This window comes from Nilaparvata lugens, chromosome 4 (assembly GCF_014356525.2).
Source record: "Nilaparvata lugens isolate BPH chromosome 4, ASM1435652v1, whole genome shotgun sequence".
NCBI lineage: Eukaryota > Metazoa > Arthropoda > Insecta > Hemiptera > Delphacidae > Nilaparvata > Nilaparvata lugens.
In genome coordinates, this window is record NC_052507.1 from 66,121,046 (window position 1) to 66,137,605 (window position 16,560).

General features: G+C 33.0%; 2 protein-coding genes across 3 annotated transcripts; both read right to left on the reverse strand.

Moving 5' to 3' along the window:
* Positions 1-105: 105 nt before the first annotated feature.
* Positions 106-2,785, reverse strand: LOC120350928. Its single transcript, XM_039426253.1, has one exon. The coding sequence runs from the start codon at positions 2,056-2,058 to the stop codon at positions 148-150; it is 1,911 nt and encodes a 636-aa protein (XP_039282187.1). The 5' UTR covers positions 2,059-2,785; the 3' UTR covers positions 106-147.
* Positions 2,779-13,815, reverse strand: LOC111051118 (centrosomal protein of 78 kDa). 2 transcript variants are annotated; one of them, XM_039426254.1, is made up of 10 exons: positions 13,631-13,815; positions 12,844-13,095; positions 11,903-12,054; positions 9,173-9,349; positions 8,297-8,471; positions 7,750-7,934; positions 7,291-7,454; positions 5,035-5,283; positions 4,093-4,320; positions 2,779-3,216 (listed from the first exon to the last, which is right to left on the reverse strand). In XM_039426254.1, the coding sequence occupies exons 2-10, from the start codon at positions 13,076-13,078 to the stop codon at positions 3,150-3,152; spliced, it is 1,632 nt and encodes a 543-aa protein (XP_039282188.1). In that variant the 5' UTR covers positions 13,079-13,095; positions 13,631-13,815; the 3' UTR covers positions 2,779-3,149. The 2 variants fall into 2 exon arrangements, with proteins under 2 accessions (XP_039282188.1, XP_039282189.1); XM_039426255.1 differs by lacking the exon at positions 13,631-13,815 and adding an exon at positions 13,185-13,206 and having other exon boundaries at positions 2,780-3,216.
* Positions 13,816-16,560: the final 2,745 nt, after the last annotated feature.

The window sequence follows — 16,560 nt, forward strand, 5'->3', positions numbered from 1 at the left end:
AATGGAATTGCAAGAATAAAAATGTGATTGAACTTTGGTATTATTTAAAGTGATGTCACACCAAGCAAAATTCTTCATTCAAATATATTTATTTTTATTGTGAAATCAACAAAATGTTACAGACAGAAGAAGAGATTTTTGGAATAATTATGAACGATTATCGTGCTGCAAATTTCTCCGTAGACGTTTGGTCAATTTGATAAGTCTCCTTTTTCTCCAAATAGGTGACAACAAATATTTTACTATGAATTCACAACAAAAAGTTAAAATTGATAGAGATATACCAGAAACGTATGCAACAAGTGCACCATAGAGTTTTTCTATTTCAAATACCTTTTCATTGTCATTAATAAGTTTAATCATGGGTTTTGGCTCATGAATTTTCCACACTCTCGACAGTATTCCACTTTCCATAGCTCTCTGAGTTAATATATGGAATTGGAATTCGAAAATGGCTCCCCTTTTCAATATTAATGGAGAAGAATTGTGTTTGACAGTACATTCATCAAAAGTGCAAATTGGTGTTTTACTTTTCACTTTGTCACCTCTGAATTGAGAGTAATGCAGCTGAATCCTTTTGGATGCAAAAGCAATCGAATTACCTTCGTCTACCAGAATTCTGATAATTTCATCAAAAGATTCATTTCTGATTAGTTTGAATCGTTTAGCAATGTTGGCATGGAAAGTGTCTTCATGAGCTGTAGCATTGAAAATTTTGAATGTAGCATCTGTACCAATCACATTCATATTCAGTTGCAATATGTGTTCGAGAGTTTCCACGTTTTTACCAGTCAAAGGTAACGTCATAAAACTACCTAAGGAGCTAACGTAGAGCGATAAAATTATAAAGCAATACTGAATCCAAATCATTTCGAAAAATCGATTTCGTGGCCTTCTGCTTGCTTCTGCCTGTCCAATACAATTCTTGTACATTCCAAACAAAACTCTCAAATGTGCAGGTAGATCAAGTTTCGGTTTCATAACCGACAAAGAAATTGCTTTTAGCAGGAAAACGATAGTAAAAACAACAGCAATCATAACCCAAGTGAAAGCAGAGAATTCGTTCAAATAATTGTGCCACAAAGAAGGCACAGATCTTATTCCACACGCAGCTGCCCATGTAAAACACTCTGAATAGCCAGCATTGACCAAGTGTAGTGTTGGAGAGCTGTAGATGCCATGAGAGAATACACCAAACCCGAAATACACCTCACCAGATTCAAGCAACTCCTTGATGCGGTTGTATTTGTCTGGAAGGATGACGTAGCCAAACCTGTCCAGCTGGCTCAATTCGCCGACCAATGTCACATTCAACGTGAAATTGAACTTACTTTTCATTAAGTCCACTATTTGCGCCCCAGGTCCTCGAAACACCAAATTATTGCCATCAGCGAACATCATGGATTCTGGAGGCCTTATCTCCGCAACTGCATTCAACGGACAACCATGCATATTCTTGACCATTCGTTTCAAACTAAATTCATGTATGCCTCTATCAAACATTCTGCTACTAAAATTCCACGTATTGATCAATGCTGCTTCATTCACAACATTGCAATTATTTTCACCGAATGGCATCATAGAATAGACATCTATTCTGTTTTTTTGAAGCACTAGCACTACCGATCTATACATGCGTAAATTCCATAATGTTCTCATCATGTTGGCCAAAGTGTTGTTCAATTCAATAACACTTGTGTGAGTATCAAACACAAATATGTATAGAGATTTGATTGATATTTCCTTGAAAGTTTCGAATCTAGTCGTGCTAGAGGAGAAGAACACATAAATGCCTCGCTGCACATGAAACTCGGTTTGAATCAGCCATGCATCTTGTAGCGATGATAGAAGTAGGTCAACCAAATCTGCTGTGTGCTCATTTTCGATGGAAACGATAACAGGTACGTGATGATGCAGTTGATGTATGTAATAATGAGTTATCTGAACGATACTGGCCACCAGTCGCTCTTGCTGGACAATGTCAGGAGTCACCAACATAGAACAGCACAATTCAATTATTGTCATGTAGACTAGTATGCATGCCACGTTTCTATTCATTTCTGGCCCAATAGCCCACTATACAGCCGAATCCATGCGTTTCATTTGAAACACTTTTCAGATACCGTAATCGTCTTCAAATGTTCTGCGTTTTGGATCTTCAACGTTCAACATTTATAGCGGTTCAATAGTAAAAATTGCAGTGACGTGAATCATACAAAAATGAAAAACTCACTATTGATTTCCGTTCAAGAATTCAATTCTATTGAAGCAAAATGATTACATATTGGGAAATTCTTATTGTTGGATGATATTATTCAACATAATATGGATCACTTTTGTCAGGAGAAACCACAACGTATTATGAGTACTGTGAATGCTTCAAAGGATGTTAAATTTGCAATTGATTTTCGTTTGTGTATTGAGTTACTCAAATTCAACTAAAGTTGAACGTTGATCCAATTTATCGTAATGTGTACAACAATTTATGAAAAGAGAGCGCATTAAATCCAATTGGTAGCTCCTTAATGGATTAAGATTGTTGTCATTTCCTCTGTCAACATATGCTTAGCAAAAATAGCGAATAAGAATGTAGCAGAACGTGAATAGGCAGGCCATTGTATAATTTTCGTGTATTACAAAGATCAATGAGTGAATAAGACACATTTGCATAGTTGAAAATCTTGTAACTATTATTGATAAAATTCAATCATTTTGAAAAAAGTTCAGTCATATGAAACTCATTACCAAAGAAAAGAAGCTCAAGGAAAAAAAACTCCAACCTATTAACTTTATTTTATTCCTTTTAACACCAAACAATAAACAACACACTGATGAAATGTAATTTACAATACAAAATCTCTATGATAATGATTTCTTGAATAAATCTAGAAAAATATATATTTAATCATTATGAAACTAACATCAAATTAATATTTCTTTTGCTATCTTGTTTCAGTCTTTATCACGTTTTTTCAAAAGTTCCAAGCAAATATTTTGGGTTCTTTCTTGTAGAATATTGTTGGCTTACCGGTATCATAGTTGCGTTTGGGCGAACCTTGCAACCTTGAGCTGTTCCTTCGTGAGACATTGTAAGTTTACTTCTTGTATTTTTATTATGCTCGTTGATATCGGCAACTTTCTTGACATTCTCAATAAGGAGATTGTCGTTTATGATTTTTCAAAGGTATATTTGCATCGGTAATCATCTCGTGCAATCTTGAATATAAAAACAATAGAATAATTAATTTATTTAATAATAAAATGTTAAATACAGACATGCAAATATGATACTTTTCTATAAATTGAATTATTGTTGATGCTATAAATTCAGATGTAATGAATAGAATATGTATCGATTATGTATTGATTATTCTTTCCCTTGGAAATACAAAACAATCTTTAAGTTCATACTACCGAGAGCAATGAACCTTTGGTTTGAGACAGTACCTAGAGTTGAATGAGACTCTCAACGAAGAGGTGTGGCTACATTTCAACAGCAATACCTTCTTCAACCCACTGAAACATATCTTAAAATTACATATCCTGATATTTGTTACCTATTTTTTATTATATTACTATCAAGTCAAGATATAGCTATTATTATTAAAATTTCATCAGGATGTGCAGTTCTAAGATATAATAAAAATATCTGTATGGCTTTTGTAGGTGAGGAGTCCCTGACGGAAGTTCCACCTCGCCTGAATATAACATTTAAGCCGTCATTTATCCTTTCGACTGTTATACTTCAGCCGGGACGGACATTTTAACGACAGAGTTCTACGATATATTCTAGTGTAATGATATTATTACTCTCACAAATCAATATCTAATAGATAAAAACATTCTATACCGTCGTGGTCTGGAAATATGAATAAATAGTCAACATTGATAGTCAAGACGGATGGATCAAAATAGAACGCATGAAATTAGTGCCTATATTAACTAATATTCTATGTTAAAAGTAAACAAGGCTACAATAAGATTATAATATTTTCCCTTTTGAACAAGAATATTTAGCTATTTTCTTTGATTTATTATGCGATAATAGTAAATGGAAATCATAATACAATATGATACAAAAATATAACTTACCCAGCATGTTTGAGGTCATTGAATGTTGTAACAAGTTTTTTGAAACTGGAAATCATTGATTCCAGAGATTCTTTCTCAATCTTCACAAATTGATGAGATCGTGGTCTTTCAGAAACAGGTAGGCCTATTTCACTTGAATCGAACACCATCACACTCAATAGTTTTTCTATTAAAGAAAATGAGTTTTTTATTTTGCTGTCGCTAACATCATCAACAAACTCGTTCAATCTGCAATAAATTGCAAAATACAAAACTTAATATTAAATTTCTATACTTTCCCTAGGGAATGAAAAAACCTTTCTATGTATATCAAACATGATTTTTGCCTCACTCGTAGTCATAATTTTCATCACCACACAAAAAATCAAATTATGATCACCCCGACACATATTATTATAGTGGGGTAACATAATTAGGACTACGTTTAGTATTAGCAACTTTTGTATGTATAATATAATAATTATGCATATGTTTTGTCAATAAACTCCTCTGGTTGCAAATCATTGACAGTCAGAGAAATCATTATCATTATTATTGCCCCATAAACTAAAATTAGCTTCATGAGGCAGCCACAAAATTATAATAGGAAAATCTTAATAGATTCTCACTTCATGTATGATAGATATGAGATTATATATGTATAATGATTAATTCAATTTGTAAAACCTATCATTCATGTAATGTGAAAAAATTGAATGAAAAAAAATAAAACTATTATTATTATTAATTGTCAAATTCAATACACATTTTATTGAAATACTGGATACATTCAACTAAAACCCACCCAATAAATTGATTTTTTTCAACTCAAGACACAATTATATAATAAAATAAATTTCAATGGATTAAATTATTGCAAAAAAATAAGTGATGACATAGCAAATTATTAAAAGACAGAGTAGCACATCAACATTCAGAATAACTCGTAGGCCTATATCTCACCCAGCACGCTTTGCTTCATTAAATCCGTTCACAAGATGCTTGAAACTTGAAATCATAGTTTCAAATGGTTCTTTTTCAACCAACACAAATTTCTGACTGGATGTCCTGCTGTTGTCTACAATATTAGAATCATCACACAATGCATTTGTATTGGCTGATAGCAAACTGGATCCATTTTCCGTGTAAGGAGTCGAATTTCCATCATTCTTCTCGAAAGAGTGACTGTCATACATGATTAGCTCGTTCAATCTGAAAAAGCGTATAGAAATATGTTTTTTATATAAAAAAGTATAAAGCGGGTCCTAGTATTTTCTACATAATAATTAAAAAAATTATTTATTTTATATTTCAATATGAAAAATCTGGTGTGGTACACTCACACAACTTTCCTTGCTCATATTTGAAACTACGATCAGACTTCTGTATATGTGTATATATAATTGTTTTCAAAGTACTTTTTCTTTGTGTGAATTGTGAAATTCGATGATTTTTTTAGTCGTCACTTTTTTAAAGTCGTCAAAACAGCTGTTCTAGAGATGAAAAATCTCGACTATGTGTTCTTTTTATGAACTGCGCTACCTACCTACCTCATGCACGAGAAGGAGGTTACTAAGTCCATTTCCCAAGGATGGGTTGGACCCCCCCATTGATTTCCCAGAAAGGAGACTCATGCCAGTTGATAGAGCTGATAAATAACTAAACAGGGTATGAATTTGAAAAAAATCGGTCAAGTTATTTTTGAGAAAATCGTGAAAAACATGGTTTTTTAGTAATTATCCGCCATTTTTCTCAAGAGTATTACGGAGCTCCTGCAATTTTCCCAGGAAAAAAACTCATATCAATTGATAGGGCTTATGAATAGCTATCCATGGTTTAAATTTAAAGAAAATCATTGAAGCCGTTTTCGAGAAAACCGTGAAAAACCTGGTTTTTTAGTCATTATCCGCCATTTTTCTCAAGAATATTACGGAGCTCCTGAAATTTTCCCAGAAATGAGACTCATGTCAGTTGATAGGGCTTATAAATAGCTATCCATGGTATAAATTTGAAGGGAATCGTTGGAGCTGTTTTCGAGAAAACCGTGAATAACATGGATTTTTAGTCATTATCCGCCATTTTTCTCAAGAATATTACGGAGCTCCTGAAATTTTCCCAGAAATGAGACTCATGTCAGTTGATAGGGCTTATAAATAGCTATCCATGGTATAAATTTGAAGAAAATCGTTAGAGCCGTTTTCGAGAAAAACGTGAAAAACATGGTTTTTTAATAATTATCCGCCATTTTTTCCGCCATCTTGAATTGGATTTTATTGAATTTCTTATTGTCGGGTCCTCATGGTATAAGGACGTTAAGTTTAAAATTTCAAGTCAATCGGTTAATTAGGAATGGAGTTATCGTGTTCACAGACATACACACATACACACACACACACACATATACACACACACACATACACACACACACAGACCAACACCCAAAAATCATTTTTTTGGACTCAGGGGACCTTGAAACGTATGGAAAACATGAAATTAGGGTACCTTAATTTTTTTTGGAAAGCAATACTTTCCTTACCTATGGTAATAGGGCAATGAAAGTAAAAATAAGTATTTTGTGAAAATATGCAGAGCTATTATTATCCATTTAAATTCCATAAATAGCATTCAATGTGTAAAAAAAGGTAAGACGCTACTCGGAATTTGATTTTCATTTAAAAATTATTTTTTGCAATATTAATATTTTCTAATACTTTCGATCTTAATTTGAAATAAGACTTTCAAGTTAGAACATTGAATTGAACTCAACAGTTCTGCTAACATACAGTAAGTTATTTATTTATTCAGTCATGTACAAATATTACACTTATGTGAGAAGGCTCTCATAATCTATGATCAGTTATGATCTGCAAGATAATTTCTCGATGGTCCGGAACCCACATAGAACTGTCCACTCATCTCCCACCATCATCCGTCCCATTAGGTACTCGTCCACAAGCATAAGGCTCAAGATAGCATCATTCTCTGCAGAATAATCATTAATGTCAAGCTTGTGAGTGGGATCTGGCACCTCTGGAAACTTCTCCACAAAAGTTTTGAATTTATTACTATAGTATTTTTATATAGTCTCAAAGCCTATATAGTATTAATTATTACTATCCATGAAAAGTGAATAAATGAGATAAACAAAATTTGAAGTTTGTGAACTAGTAGGTACTTATTGTACAGAAAGTGACTGAATGAGTGTATGTGGTAGCCTACCTTTTCTTTCCTGGCAATTTCAATCGTGGAACATTAACCGGGAACATGTTGTTCTTAAACTCATTCATGGAGAATATTGGGCAATCAGTCGATTCATAATTCGAGTTCCAGTCCGAACAGTTATTGGCATAATGTTTCTTCACTTGTATATCTTCTGAGCAAGGCTGCAATCAATAGAAAATTACGAAAATCTAAGAAAGTTCCATTATTTATAAATATTAAAGCAGATCTGAATATCACAAATCTGAAACATAATATTGAAGATACAATACCAACAAGAGTGGAATTATACTATAATCAGTGAGAAAAATATGTTTCAAATTCGCCTTGGTGTGTGACCTTATATGATTACAATTTGTGATGATTATGAAATCCAACAGTATCTCAAGTGATCCAAACAAAAACGAAGTGCAACACTACACTGCGGTGATACAAAAAATGAAAATATAATCGAATTACCTGTGGAGATGCACACGGCACACTACCATAATTGGGTTTCAAAATCTTCTCAATCATGGAAATGTATTCTGAATCAACACACAAATTCTGCCTTATATCCAGGCGTGATAATTTACTTTTTTGAACTGCATCAACTGCTTTTTCTGCCGATATATTCGTCAGACCACAGTTTTTACAACTTATTTCTGTAAAAATACTACATGATTATTTCTGTTCCATAATAAAGAATGGTTCTGGTCGAAGGAGTAATTAAAACATTATATTCTTGAAACTTAGAAGAAATTTAGTTTTGTGAATTATTCTCTTCAAAAATTAATAACATGTAATTTTTTTCTAGAAAAAAAAATAGTAGGTTTAGATATTAAACAAAATTAGTTTTGAAAATGATCTTTTTGGTTCAAAAACTGAATTGAATTAATGCCTCAATGAAGAACTTGCGTATTTAATAATTACAACTGGCCGAGTTTTTGTAGTAAATTAAACGGATATCAGACGGTTATAAATAAAAGGAAATATATAAAAAATATTTAATATGTATAAAAGTTACCCAGAATCCACATGTCGTCAATAATAGCATTCATAATAGAAATGAAGCCTGAATCTTCAAGTTCAGTGTTTCCATCCAAATGTATTTTTCGAATGCCATGGTTCGCTTTGAGGCTTGGCTGACGATACCTCAAGGAATGCTCCCAACATTCAGCTTGCCGAAAACTTGATTGGACCTAGAGGAGAGTCGAAATTATTTCAAAAATCTAAGGAGAGAATACATTTATAGTATTCAATAAGCATTATTGGAAATATAGAACAAATGAAAATACATTCATTTTTCATTATATTACCTTATTTACTAGTTTGAGTCATAATATGTTACTGGACTTATAATATTCCATTTCAAAAGATCAATTATTGCAATTTAATATGCGAGATAAGGTATTGCGCTCAGTATTTTAATCAAGCTTTGATCATCTCCCTTGAATTTTAGGTGGTCTACATTGCACTCATTGAAAAATGATAAGTTATTGAATTTAATTCAAATGAGTATTGCAAAATATACTTGATTACATAGGTGAGATAAGACTAGCTCAAAAATAAAATTATAACCAAATTGTACAGGAAATTTGATAGAAAAAAAACTAATATTAAAATTTTCTGATATTGAATGCATTCATACTTTAGGAAAAACTGGTCATACTATGAGCAATGAACATGAATCTGGAAATAATTAGACAACAACATTAAAATGTTGTGAGATTTGACTGCAACTTAAATTACGATCTCAAGATGATTCTTCCGAAGTACATGCGCTGCGCCGAAAAAAATAATTCCAAAAACTAGACTTTTCTTCAAAGTTTGACCAAACACTCGAAAGTAAAATACTTAATTAATGATTTACATTAATAATGGAAAAAGTTCGATACATTACCTTTAATGTGTGAGCTATACAATCAGCACCAATTTCTGTTATATTACAGGATGACAAATCTATTTCATTCACAATCGGATGGTAACGCAGTGCGTTGAATAGTATCTTGCATGCTTCATCTCCAATGTTGCAATGTGATAATCCCAATTTATGAATGGAACTATTCGACTTCAACGCCTGAAAAGCAATTGACATTCAACATTATGACAGTTCATCATTTATCATCATTAAATTTAAAATGTGGATAATGAATAAGAAGGAACACAAAAACAACAGGAATAGCATGCAAAATAATGCCTAGAACGTTGACGTGAGTATTTCTCAAAATTATTAAATGGCGAAACAAGATTCGATAAAGAAGAAAGCATACACTTCATGAATGTACAGCCTCTTATACCAGACCCTTCAATAAATGAAATAAAAAATGCCATTAAAGGTCTCAAAAACAACAAAGCGCTAGGAGAGGATGGTAAAATACTAAAGCACGGAGGAGAGTGTATTAGAACAAATACATAAGCTAATCCTAAATACATGGAGATTATAAAAGATACCCAGAGAATGGCAAGAGGCAACAATCATACCAATTCACAAGAAAGGAGATAAGTTCGATTGCAACAATTACAGAGGAATATCCCTACTGAATGTAACCTACAAAATATTATCCAAAATAATCCTTAAAAGATTGGAAGATTATACAAGCACAATCATACAAGAGAATCAAGCCGGTTTTGTGAGAGGTCGATCCACAACTGATCAAATCTACATCTTAAAGGAAGTTATAGCAAGATACTGGGAGTTCAACCAGATTTTCTACTGTCTGTTTGTAGATTTCTCAAAAGCATATGATAGCTTGATCAGAGACAAGATTTGGGAAAAATGGAAAGTTTTGGGATACCAAGTAAATTGATACGGCTAGCTAAGCTTAGTACTCTACACTCAAGATGCAAAGTAAAAGTAAATGGAAAAACCACAAGCAGTTTTTAAGTTGAAACTGGAGTACGACAAGGAGATGGAATGTCGCCAACATTATTTAACATAGCCATAGAAGAAGCACTGGAAAGAGTCAAAATTACAAATGAAGGTATTAAGATTGAAGTAAATATAAATATCCTGGCTTTTGCAGACGACATTGTTGTAATAGCTGAGAAAGAAGAAGACTTGGTATACCTGACAAATATTTTGATTGAAGAAACTGAATATGTAGGACTAAAAATAAATGAAAATAGAACCAAGCTCATGCAGATAAGTAGAGTTCAAAATATAAACGGACACAATGAACAATCTCTGAAAGTTAGAGACTATAATTTTAAAAAGACAGAAACTTTCACGTACTTGGGAGTGACACTCACGCACAACAACTCAGAAGAACTGGGAGTGACCAACAAAATAAGATCGGCAAATAAAAGCTTTTATGCATGCAATAAACTGCTTAGCTCAAGACTCCTCTCACACACATCAAAACTAAGGCTACACAAAACCATCATAAGACCAGTACTACTATATGCTTCAGAAACATGGATACTGAATAAAAAAGAAAAAAAAATGACCATTGTTTTTGAAAACAAGATTCTTCGAAAAATTGTTGGCCCAACAATAGAGAACGGAGTTTGGAGAATCAAGCACAACTATGAAATACGCCAATTATTCAATGAAGTAGACATAGTGGGTGAGATTAAAAGCAGAAGGTTACGGTGGACGGGACACATTCTGAGGAAAGAAGAAAGCGCTCTGACAAGCAGTGTACTGAGGAATAATCCTATAGGAAGGAGACCAGCTGGAAGGCCGAAAAATAGGTGGTGGGACCAGGTCCGGAAAGTTATGAGGAGGATGGGCCTAAAAGAGGAGGACGCGGGTGACCGAAACTTTTGGAGAGGTTTAGTTGATGAGGCTAAGTACCGACTGGGGTACGAGTGGCCACCGCAGTAAGTAAGTATTTAATAGAGATGGGCAGCCCTGAAGATTATTGCATGATGAGAGGCAAGGATCACTAACAAATGAAGTGGTAACTCTAGAGGTATTTACAGTGCTACCTAGACTCAGTGCTAACTAAGAGTGTGAAGTCCAGTCTAGAGGTATAGAGACTGGTGCTAGTTTTACGGTGAGGTTTTTTGAGCCATCGTTCAAGATAAACACACAAACAATGAGCTACTATGATAGTTATTATAAGAACTGGAAACAATACCTTATTTTTCATATACAATCAAAATTTGGGGTAGGCTAACCCTGTTGATTCTCTCCTAATCATTGATTTGCTTGTTTTTGTAAATGAATAAATACTTCCTTTTCTATGTATTTGCATACATATCAATCAAATTATATCAAAAAATTATGAAACTACCTCAAAGGGAGCAGCTAATAGAAATTCAAATGAACGATGTAACAACGTGACATTGATTTACTGGTTCTACTAAGGGCTGTATTCAGTTACGATTTTTCAGAACTAATATTAACCAAGCCGCTTTAGTTGCCTAGCAAGTACCGACGGTAGCAGCCAATCAGAACAATTCTAGTGCCTGGGTCAACGTTTCTGATTGGTTACCGAGACATTGATGATGCTTTGAAAGTATATTTAGGATATGGGTCTAAATATCAACTGGCTAGTGATGACAGTCAGCTATTGTATAAGTAAATAGCATAATAGCTGTATAGGTCATATTATTAAGGTATTTTTATACTATTATATAGATTTCCTTAATATTGGTAATTTTTACTAAGAAATAGGCTACTTACCTTAGTGAGCACACTCATGTGCTTCTCATTAAGATTCAAGCATTGTAGTTCCAGGCTTTCTAGAAGTTTATTGTTTGACACCATTTTACTCAATGCAGTTATAAGTTTTGAAAGAATTTCTGTATTGTTGATTGTTTTCTGTCTCAGCACACCTGAGAATAATGATAGAATTTAAGATGTTTCATCAATCCCATACTTGATAAATTAATTGCTATGATCAATAAACTGCTTGATGTTTCAAAATACTGTAAAAGATACCAAGCATGGAAGTAGGTAGCAGATGGAGAGGCTTTGTAAGGGATGCCAAGGATTGCAACGACCAGCAGAGCTGAGGAGTAAGTAAGAAATTGTTATTCATTTCAAGTTACAAGTGAATTTCGATTATTTAATTCCCGTTTTTAATTTGTATAGCAGTTAATTATTAATCAAAATCAGATGATAATAATACTTTTATAAATTCGAATACGAAAAATCTTTGTTAAATATTTGTACTACGGTACCTACAGTCCATACAAAATTAATTTTGACTTGAAGGAATATGCGGAGCAGAGAAATGGAGGTAGATCAGCCAATTACAGTGATGAATAGAGTCATAGAGAAGCGCAGTTGCCAATTTGTCGATAAAACACAGTCCACTCAGTGCTTTCAGATAGGATAGGAAAGTTTGTATGTGTATGAGCACTTGAACACTTACTAGAAATAAAGAACATTGGTTGGTTTAGAACGGCCCGCAACATCGCCGCCACTACAAGTCAAAATCAATTTTGTATGGACTACGGCAAAAGAAAGATTGTTACCTGGCCAAGTAACAAATTGAGGGTAATCCAATCAAGTTACAAAAGAGTACCTATAAAGGTAGTTACAAAGGTAGCTATAACAAATTACAAGAGCAATGAATTTGATTGGACAGCATTATAAAAATTATAATTAGTATGACAAACCTGGTTTGAATAAACTGTAATTTAGAATTTTGACAGTCTTTAAGGATTGATCACATGCTATAGCTTTGATGATACACGGCCAGTCCTCTGCTCGAATCCTATCACTGAAAAACTCCAGGTGCATGCTTTGGTCGTTCTTTAATCTGGGTACAGCATTATTCAACTTGCAAATCAAGAAGTAGCTCTTGAAGAAGTTATGCTTACTGTCAATTCTCTCTCTAGCAGAAGGAAGCATTCTGTTGTTATTGTAACCTGTAAAAAGAATTTGACTGTTTAGACCAGAAATTTGAAGATGAACTTAAGAAAACATGGAATTCTTGGGTACCATCTGGCGTTCTGACCTAGTCATCTTAGTTGGCCAGGTTGATCAAGCGGTTTGAATATTGCATGCAATGCCCTCTTGAGTCAATTATTATGTTTTAGTATAAATGTATAAATCCTTGCTCAAATAGCTTTATCATTAACGTTGAAAATGAACCCAAGGTTCCTAACTTTCTGCCTCTCTTGAAACGGCCAGGTCCCATGCTATTTTGGGAGAAATCATGAAGCTTATGAAAATTAGCCTAGGCTACATACAAGAGATATCAATGTCATCTACATTATTATCCATGAACTACATGCTACATCATAATCATTTGTAGTCTACATGAGATATCCATGTCCTGATAATGCAAATAAATATCAAGACTCTTTACTGTTATAATTAATTAAGTCATTTTTACAGTAAAAATAAATTTTTAAACTGAATAAAGTTTAATTTCTTGTTTACTCAAAAATGTCTACAAACCTCAATAATAATAATGTAAACTGAATTTGATAAATTATTGACATAGAAACTTTTATCGACTTGAAGTTCTTTCAAAATATAACTTAAACAAAGCCATAAAGTAATAAATTATATTATTTATTCTAGAAATAGAAAAGTAAACAACATAAACAGCTCCGGCTCCAGCTGGCGGATTGGCGGATGTCAAAGAATTTTAAATATTTCAATGCTTCCTTGATTTAGAATCTTAGCAATCAACATTACCCTTTTAGCTGTACTGAGCTATATCAATCAATATGAAATTTAAAGCTAAATTGATATATTTAAGATGTTTCAAATTTTATTTTTGATCTCAATAATCGTGCGATTCTAGCTTGAGTCAATTTTTGAAATAGGCTGACCCTACACGCATTCATTGAGCTTTTGCTATATAAAATTGCTCGAATTTTGTGTACACATTTTACAAGTTATTTGATAAAGGTGTTACAAGATATAAATATAGTGAGGTCCACGTTATAATGACAGTATTTGATCAACTTTGGTTTTGCTATCCTTGTCTATCATTCGACAAAGCCGGTGGTACCATCCTTTTCTAGGTTCACAACGATGACAATTATGTTTTTGGCACTGTAGAAATATAATTAATTAATGCAGAGAATCGGCATCACTATTCTTCTATCCATCGCCATTATAATGTGGACCACACTATAGTATTAATATTTTGGTTACGGTACTTGTTTGAATTTTGAATAGTAGCAGGACCTCCTGAATATTTAGGTATTTAGGAGGTCCTGATAGTAGCCTATCTATCAAGGTATCTAGAATACATGGTATTCTAGGTACATTGGTATCTATAATTTGCTTGAATATTAAAATTGGGTGAACGGTTACTAGGAACTAGGTGCTATTGATTTAAAAAGGGACTGAATAAAAAATGTTATAAATACTGTACACAAAAGTTGGTAAGAACTCCTGCCTTCTGGTATTTGCTAAGGTTCACTTTATAAAGTAAGCATCTGATCAGCATGGCCTGGTTGCTCAAAAGCAGGTTAAATTTTAATCGTAATTAATTTTATGAAAACCAATCAGAGGAGGCTTTTTCCTCAGAGAAACAGGCCCCATAGCTGCACTTGCTGTTGCAGTGGTGACCTTCGGTTTTCCAGTCACCCTCATGGAATTGAAATTAATTACTGTCAAATTCTATCTTGACAAGGTGGATCCATATTTGTGTTCAAAGAAATGAAATGATTTTTCGATTTTGTAAACCAAAATCAATATCATAAATTTCAGATAATAAACTAGATTTGATTTGAGAAAAATATTTTGTTTCACCCAATAAACTAACTCTTACTTGGACTAATTGTTATTCACTTTACTGGATATTCAAATTAATTCAAGAATAACATGAAAATGTGTTTAGAAGGGTTACATTTAAAAAAAATTACATTGCAAATTTGATTTAGGCCTAATGTTGAAAAATATACAGTCACAAAGTCACCCCCCTTGCTGGGGTGAGTTTGTGACAACTTTGAGTTTTAATAAAATCTAAACTAAGCATTTTTTTAAGATTTGTTTGATACCGTTAGATAGACAAAATGTGGAGGATTGATGGAATAGACACAAAAATTAAATTTTCTCTCATTCCAGTTCAGTGCTTGCAAATGTTCATAAACTGTCACAAAGTAACCCCCCGCTACGGTACCGGTATGACTCAAACTATCTGGTATGGAAGGTGGTGGAAAAATAAGTAATACTGTAGTCCTAATTGAGCTGCAAATTCAAAAATTGTGTTCCAGACTTTCGCTTGAAAATTATTTCTTCGTCAAATGATCAATATTGTTTCACAAATGAAAATTCCACTCCTCATTTTTATTGAAGCTGCTATAACAATACTTGAAAAATAATGAAATACAGTAATACATCAGATTGAAGACAATTCAATGCTCTACAAATCTAGACGATGAACATCAATTCTTACGGTGCCTTGTTTGATAGTTATAAGCCCTGCAAGAGCAAAAAATTGAATGAAAACTTGTTATTTTAACAATTTTACACTTTTAAGAGCGAATATCTCGAAAACTGTTGGATATATCACAAACTAAACTGATCAAAAGTTCTAGAAAATTTGTCGTTTTATTTTAGTCATGTCGGTTGAAAGCATTTTTTACAAAATATAAGCGTGTAAGCAAAAAATTTAAATTTATTAAATCATCCTCATATCCCTTTGGCATAATGGGTAGTAGTGATGAGGACTCGTGATATGTTCACCTCCTTTCTGGTCCGAACAAAGGTGCAAAGTCAAAATTTGTGTTTAGAACATTCCCTCCAAATTCCTCTCTGTCAATTGGTCTATTGTTGCAACAGATATTGATGCATAAAATTGTGAAATTGTGCATCAAATTGAAGAGAATTTAATGCTCTATGAACTTATAATCAATTTTTAAAAGTTATAAGAGCAGAAATAGTACTTTTGATAATTATGTTCACCTTTTTACTACCCTCAACAGAACTTCGGTGTAAAAAATTGTCTTCCAAACTTTTCCTTCTATATACCCTTGTTTGAGCATTTATCGCCTGGACTATTTCTAGATAAATTATTATGAAAGAAGTTGAACTGGGAAGAGAAAAAAAATCATGCTTAACATTAAAATTTCCATCATTAAAATTTTCCTGGTAAAGAGTTTTTATTGTGGATGATGCTCACATAAGTTTATACGTATTATGTGACAATGTATCATTTATCCTGCGGACGTCCATAAGGCATCTTCTGTCAAGAATCAGATATCCACAGAATATTTTATTTTCTTTTCCGACACGGAATTCAATTGATGTCTACCTGTGGTCTCTGTGTTTGAGAGGTAACCCCTTCCTCAAATAGATTAAATACGAAAATACTCTATTCCTCATCAATATTTTAATAGTATTATTTTTAGATGTTGTATTATTATTAT

Coding starts and splice junctions, on each gene's coding strand:
- LOC120350928 (XM_039426253.1), bottom strand. CDS start 2,058: ATGAATAGAAACGTGGCATGCATACTAGTCTACATGACAATAATTGAA.
- LOC111051118 (XM_039426254.1), bottom strand. CDS start 13,078: ATGCTTCCTTCTGCTAGAGAGAGAATTGACAGTAAGCATAACTTCTTC. Junction 8,472..9,172: donor GTATAGCTCACACATTAAAG/GTAATGTATCGA, acceptor ACTCTCCTCTAG/GTCCAATCAAGTTTTCGGCA. Junction 5,284..7,290: donor AAATTGCCAGGAAAGAAAAG/GTAGGCTACCAC, acceptor ACGCTTTTTCAG/ATTGAACGAGCTAATCATGT.